At 43.2% G+C, this 7,669-nt stretch overlaps 1 protein-coding gene across 1 annotated transcript in view; it reads left to right on the top strand.

The window, feature by feature from the left end:
• spred1 (sprouty related EVH1 domain containing 1) overlaps positions 1–7,669 on the top strand; it is a 73,158-nt gene that overhangs the window by 48,299 nt on the left and 17,190 nt on the right. Inside the window, exon 3 of the mRNA XM_020487833.2 lies at positions 5,967–6,135. Within this exon, the coding sequence (XP_020343422.2) occupies positions 5,967–6,135 (169 nt within the window). The remainder of the gene's footprint in view (positions 1–5,966; positions 6,136–7,669) is intronic.

The raw sequence follows: 7,669 nt of genomic DNA, 5'->3' as shown, positions 1-7,669 counted from the left end.
ACAAAATGAGAAAAAAAATCCAGAAAATCACATTGTAGGATTTTTTAAATGAATTTATTTGCAAATTATGGTGGAAAATAAGTATTTGGTCACCTACAAACAAGCAAGATTTCTGACTCTCACAGACCCGTAACTTCTTCTTTAAGAGGCTCCTCTGTGCTCCACTCGTTACCTGAACTTATCAGTATAAAAGACACCTGTCCACAACCTCAAACAGTCACACTCCAAACTCCACTATGGCCAAGACCAAAGAGCTGTCAAAGGACACCAGAAACAAAATTGTAGACCAGCACCAGGCTGGGAAGACTGAATCTGCAATAGGTAAGCATCTTGGTTTGAAGAAATCAAATATGGGAGCAATTATTAGGAAATGGAAAACATACAAGACGGTGAGCAAAAATCCCAGAACCACACGGGGGGACCTTGTAAATGACCTGTAGAGAGCTGGGACCAAAGTAACAAAGCCTACCATCAGCAAGGGCATTGAAGATGAAACGCGGCTGGGTCTTTCAGCATGACAATGATCCCTAACACACCACCCGGGCAACGAAGGAGTGGCTTCATAAGAAGCATTTCAAGGTCCTGGAGTGGCCTTGCCAATCTCCAGATCTCAACCCATAGAAAATCTTTGGAAGGAGTTGAAAGTCTGTGTTGCCCAGCAACAGCCCCAAAACATCACTGCTCTAGAGGAGATCTGCATGGAGGAATACCAGCAATAGTGTGTGTGAACCTTGTGAAGACTTACAGAAAACGTTTGACCTCTGTCATTGCCAACAAAGGGTATATAACAAACTATTGAGAAACTTTTGTTATTGACCAAATACTTATTTTCCACCATAATTTGCAAATAAATTCATAAAAAATCCTACAATGTGATTTTCTGGATTTTTCTTCTCATTTCGTCTGTCATAGTTGATGTGTACCTATGATGAAAATTACAGGCCTCTCTCATCTTTTTAAGTGGGAGAACTTGCAGAATTGGTGGCTGACTAAATACTTTTTTGCCCCACTACACTACCGTTAGAAAGTTTGGGGTCACTTAGAAATGTCCTTGTTTTTGAAAGAAAAGCACATTTTCTTGGTCCATTTAAAATAGCATAAAATTTATCAGAAATACAGTGTAGACATTGTTAATGTTGTAAATGACTATTGTAGCTGGAAACAGCAGATTTTTTAAATTAAAAAAACAAACAAATCGTGGAATATCTACGTAGGCGTACAGAGGCCCATTATCAGCAACCATCACTCACTTTAACTGATCAATTAATACACATAATAGATCATACGATCTGAGAGGACTCAGCCCCAGGTACTCTGTGCATCGGAAGTTGTTTTTGGAATTCGTTTTTAGATAGCATTGCTGCTTGGTAGATTACCAAAGGGATACCTGAATGGATGGATGTGGTATCTATCCATCTCTGTGTGGTGTGTGTCTGCTGTTTGGTGTCTGCTCTCACACAGAGAAACAGTCCTGTCCTTTTGATAACATCCCAGAGTGGAATCAGTCCCCCTCCTCCTGTCACAAAAGCCAGAGTGCAACTCTAAACTCCCCAAATCTGTTTAGGCGATCTTAATTCCATGAATCCTCTCCCTCCTTACTTATCTCTCACTGTGTTTCCTAATCCCGCTCTCTCTCTCGCTTCCTGTCTCCTATTTTTTTCTCTCTCTCGCTTCACCTCTCATTCCTCCTAGTGGAGATACTTCCTCCTCCTCCCGGGCCCATCGCTCACCTTACCCACTCCGGCTCCGCTCAGTCTCGCCTCCCACAATCAGCCCCAGAGGCAGACACCCCTTGCCCCCTCTTCCCTCTCTCCCCCTCCCTCTATTCCTCAGCAGGCTCTGTGAACGCAAGGGCTTAACCCTTACCCCTGTCTTTCTTACTCCTCTCTTTCTCTGGGAGCGACACACACACACACCTTGTCTGTTACACACCTGCTAGGCCTGTTGGGAATGTGTACATGCACTAATGTCCCTCACTCACAAACTCACCAAATATGTTTCCTAGCCTACTCATGTGACCACAGTCACACAGCAGGTATATCACACATCCACACGCCCTCACATACAGCTGCCACGTATGCACTCTTCTCAAACATCGACAAAGGTGCACACGTTGACAGTGATTTACATAGCGACTGTCATGGTGCAATTAGGGCTAGACTTTCTTTGAATGTTGATTTGTTTTAGGGGTTTCTTTAGTATTGTTCTTGCATTGGTAAGAATATTTCACTTATTTGTTTTATTGATTCATCTCATTTACTAAATACCATCAACACAGATTACCATGTTATAGACTGCCCCCAAATAAGGGATTCAAACATGCTCATCAAACAGAATGCACAAGTTACCAAGTGTCGTCCCTCCCTTCCCTCCCTGATCCAACCCCAGGTGCACGCGCCCCGTCTCACTCACTTGGCCCTCTTCGTTGTGCACGCTCACACACAACCTCAGACCAATGGACACCTCATTTCATTTAATCTGCCTTGGGTAGTGGTCACCAACCTTTTCTGTGTCAAGGTCACTTTCCCAGCAAGCCAAGATCTACCACTCAGATTATTTATTTGAACAATACTTTAACAAAAAATGTAACATTAACCTAATATAACCAGTTCTGTATGAAGAAGGTTTGTGCAGCAGGCCTAATACATTATCACAGCATATTGGCTATATGCCTGGCCTGCCAATATTGTTATTCTCAGACCATATTATATATAAAAACTCGAGCTTTGACAACAAAATTGATCAATTGGTGTAGCACTTGCGAGGCACTGTGAAGCTTAAATGTAAATAATTAGCGTTCTTATTTTACTGTACTGATGGTACCTGCATCTGATGCCACACGGTGCTTTCAAGACAACTGGGAACTTGGGGGGGACTAGGTCAAATCATGACGTCAGTGATCTTCAGGTCAGAAAGTTGGAGCTCTATAAAGATGACTGAGTTTCCTATGTGGAATTCCAAGTTGGATGATTGTTCAAGACTATTTTTTTGCAGTCTGATCTCGTTTTCTTACGAGTTCCCAGTTGTCTTGAATGCAGCGTAGTCTGAAGTCGGAGATTTCAGAGTTTCCAGGTATTTTGAACACTGCATTAGTCTCAATGCAGGGATCAACAGAGGTTCCGTCTGTCACGACGGGCCCTGCCCTCTACTTCCTTTCCTCCGGTGAGACTGACCAGAAAGAGGGGACACAGTCTTCCACCTGATGGCGAATCTCGATTTGCACCGCATCTGCCTCATGCACAAATTCACGTTGTTCCTATGACCAGAGAAAGTGAAATATTCCTCGATATTAAAATAGACACGACGAGCTGCTAATAAAAATAACGCAAGGCTATCTACACTTGGCTACTCGTTTTATGTTTTGTAATAGTGTTAAATTAAAACTTAAAGTAACTTGTAAAAACAGCAGCTCTTTTCTGTATTCTTTGTCAGTCTCCATGTGACCATGGTTTTAAAATGAATTCAATCTTACATAGACTAGTATCAAACTTTGCTGTGGCCAGGTTGTGGAAGTTCTGTATGCATGGAGATTTGAGCTATCCGATTTGGCCAGTGAAACGTCTGCCTTCTTGAAGGCCAACATAGTCACAGCTCCAAATACAAGCAGTAGTCTTCCCACGGTCTAGCCAGTCAGAGATACAGTTGCCCTTTTGTACAACAAGCCATTTGCCTCATGGGCCTGCCATCATTCACTTTGAACTGGACTGTGTGTTTACAGGCAGTTGCAACAGTGCGACTTTAGATCACTTGAAACCATTTGCCAAAAGCCACAAAATACTTCTGAATGGATTTCTGCAAATATGTAAACACCACCAGAGTCCTCTTACATTTGGAAACTTTACAGTCCTATTGATCAAGCAAGCATGAAAAGGTAGGCTCTCTCTCCCTCAGTTATGCAAATAAACAAACAACCAGATCAACAACTAATGCTAGCCAGAGCAAGCTAAAATCTAACGAAGGAACATTATATTAAACCCTCAAACTTTTTCAGCTAGTTGGCTGTCAAAATTGCATTGATAAACGATGCGGAATTGTAGTCGCCTCATTCTTCTGCAGCTTGCCTGCCAATGCATGCTTGTCCCAACCAAGCGAACTGGCTAAAGTTGGTTAGCTTGCTAGCTAGCTACTTCCAGACACAAATGAGAGCACACATCACTGACAATTTTACTCTCCGTAACAGAGCTGGTTAGGATGTTTACATGTTATCTAGAGCGTTCTTGACTAACTATATAAATGTTTTTGTACAGTTAGTCTACCTATACAACTTTTGTATAGTTGTATACCTCCACTACACTACTTTGATATGCATCAGTAGGAATTAAGAAGTGAAAATACACAATACCCACTGAAAGAAAGTGAGTGTAGGGCCTATACGTGTGTGTGTATATAGCCTCCACTACATCACTGGCCCTTTGTGTTTTACAAAAAGTGCATTCTACATGAGTGTGCTGGTATTAGGGTTGCTGTCCTTTCAGAATCACCAACCTGTCACACACCGAAGGTCATAGGTACGCCACTGTACTAACCTGTCACACACTGAAGGCCTATAGGTTCACCACTGTGCAACCATGTTTACAATAGATATAAAGGCTGTTAAGAATACTTTATTAATGTTTAAAGAAAGGAGTGTTATATTTGGCCTCGCAAAGTGATTTTATGTGCTTTCTGAATGGAAGCTGACCATTTGTTTTTTACTCCTCTGGTCTCTGGAAGAAATTACGAGTCCTCACTGTCCTACACAGAGACCAGACCGAGACATGTCTCAAGTACTACAACACTGGTTATTGTCCTGCTGGAAGGTGAATTTGTCTCCCAGTGTCTGTTGGAAAGCAGACTGAACCCAGGTCTTCCAGGATTTTGCCTCTGCTTAGCTCTATTCTGAATAAAAAAAATGTTTTTTTTTAAAGTAACTCCCTAGGCTTCCGGATGACGAAGTATACGCATACCATGCTGCAGCCACCACAATGCTTGAAAATATGAGGAGTGGTACTCCGTGATGTTGGATTTGCCCCCCAAAAAAACATTTTATATTCAAGACATAAAGTACATTTCTTTGACACATTTTTGTACTTTAGTGACTTATTGTAAACAGGATGTATGTTTTATACTGTACAGGCTTCTTTTCACTCTGTCATTTATTGTGGAGTAACTACAATGTTGTTGATCCATACTCAGTTGTCTCCTATCACAGCCATTCAACTCTTAACTGTTTTAAAATCACCATTTGCCTCATGGTGAAATCCCTGAGCGGTTTCCTTCCTCTCTGGCAACTAGTTAGGAAGTTAGGAAGGATGCCTACATCTTTGTCGTGACTGGGTGTATTGATACACCATCCGAAGTGTAATTAGTCACTTCACCATGCTCAAAGGAGTATTCAATGTGTGCTTTTTATTTTTTTACCCATCTACCAATAGGCACCGCCTTTTGAGGCATTGGAAAACCTCCCTGATCTTTGTGGTTGGATCTGTTTTTGAAATTCAATGCTTAACTGAGGGACCTTACAATTATCTGTATGTGTGGGATACAGAGATGAGGTAGTCATAAAAAAATGTTAAACAAAAATATCAATTCAGACATTTTCTGGCAATTCAGACATTTTTCTACTAACCTCGAGTCCGGTGAACTTGTGGATACTGTTTTCTTTGCCCATGTGTGCAGTGTGATGGTAGAGGTCGTTTTGCAAGCCAATGCTAATTAGCGTTAGCGCAATGACGAAGTCCACAGGTACCTGTGCAGTAGCATAAAACCTTAATCTCGCAGTATCCCTTTAACCATGAATGGCTTTGCTTATTGGGCATATACATTATTTTGGGGTTTTCTTCTGCTTCTGGAGAGAGCTAGACTAGATTGTGATCTGTGTGCTTCTGTATCATATTTTTTGCATTAAAGTTGTGGGACCAATGTTTTACTATCTGGGAACTTCAAGTCACTAACAGAGATTTTCGTCTCTGTGTCTGTGTGGTCAGGTTGTTCTGGAGTGTATTCTAAAGAAGGACCTGGTCTACAACAAGGTCAACCCCATATTCCACCATTGGAGGATCAACGACAAGAAGTTTGGCCTGACCTTCCAGACTCCTGCCGATGCCAGGGCCTTTGATAGAGGGATCCGCAGGGCCATCGAGGACATCAACCAAGGTGGGTTAGGAAGAATCCCCAAGCTTTTGTTCACCTCAGTTCAGTATAGTCTCCCCTCACGGAACTTGTGCTTTTGTAGACTCCTTTCCTCTGACGTGTGTGTGTGTGTGTGTGTGTGTGTGTGTGTGTGTGTGTGTGTGTGTGTGTGTGTGTGTAAAAGTGTGTGTGTGTAAAAGTGTGTGTGTGTAAAAGTGTGTGTGTGTGAAAGTGTGTGTGTGTGAAAGTGTGTGTGTGAAAGTGTGTGTGAAAGTGTGTGTGAAAGTGTAAATTTCTGCGTGTGATTCTATGTTGGTTTATATCTGGCGTGTAATGGTTGACCTGTTCTCCAGGTGGTTGATGCATAGCATTGATTAGCTGTGACAACTTCCCCTGCTCCCTGCTCATTCACCCATGATTGGCCCTCCTATCTTATCTTTGCCAGTTGTGGAGGAGATAAGGGCACCACTTCCTGTACAGACTGGCAGCCTAGACAGTTGAGTTAGAGGATAGGGGCAGTCTCAAAATTGCAGCAGTCTGTGTCTGGTGAAATTTGGAGTTTGGGCTTTAAGATAGGTGGAGTTTGGAATAGCGGCGTCCCCACTTCCAGAAGTTAGGTTGAAAATATCCCTAAAAAACGGTAACCACTTTCTACCGACTCCGCTGAGAGTGAGGCTTGCATTGTTAGAGATGAGCTGAGGATAGGCTAGGTTACCATGGTTGTTGATGTGCTGAACCTGGGATAGGCTAGATTAACATGGTTGTTAATGGGCAGGAGCTGGACTAGGCTAACCTGGTTGTTGGTGGGCAGAAGCTGGGCTAGGTTACCTGGTTGTTGGTGGGCAGAAGCTGGGCTAGGCTAACCTGGTTGTTGGTGGGCAGAAGCTGGGCTAGGCTAACCTGGTTGTTGGTGGGCAGAAGCTGGGCTAGGCTAACCTGGTTGTTGGTGGGCAGAAGCTGGGCTAGGCTAACCTGGTTGTTGCTAGGCCAACCTGGTTACAGATGGGCTGAGGATAGTGTAGGCCGGGCTAAGTGTTTGGAGATGGGCAGAGGTTAATACAGCAGCTCGGGGCTCTGATAAGAGTTTCCAGTAGAGGTAGTGCCAGAGGTAGCAACGGCATCCAATTAGCAGGAGAGGCGCCAGCTCAGCAATCTGCCATCCAGCCTCCTGGCCTGTGTTACTCAAGACTCAAACCTGGTTTGGGCGCTATGGATACCTCCTCCACCTCCTGGCCCTCTAGACCTGGGGGGGGGGAAATGATGGTGTCTAACAACATGAAAAAGGGTCGCTAGCCTATACAAAAATGTGTATGGAACTCTAGCTCAAAATGTCTTAGGTACTGATAAACCAGTAGAAGTAACAGTCAATACTAGTGTATTAGCAGAAATATCATTGCTGTAAATTAGCACACATGCCTATGCCTTTGGTCTTGTCAGGAATGGCTGTATAATAAGAGTGCTGCCTGGCTCCCAGTGCCTGTTCTACTCTGCTCCTCTCCTCCCTGTATCCTCTGTTGTGTTCTGTCTTCCTCTGTATTCCTCCAGTGTTGTGTAATGC

The sequence above is a fragment of the Oncorhynchus kisutch genome, linkage group LG7 (assembly GCF_002021735.2).
Source record: "Oncorhynchus kisutch isolate 150728-3 linkage group LG7, Okis_V2, whole genome shotgun sequence".
NCBI classification, from domain to species: Eukaryota; Metazoa; Chordata; class Actinopteri; order Salmoniformes; family Salmonidae; genus Oncorhynchus; species Oncorhynchus kisutch.
This window is presented reverse-complemented; position numbering and strand designations above follow the sequence as displayed.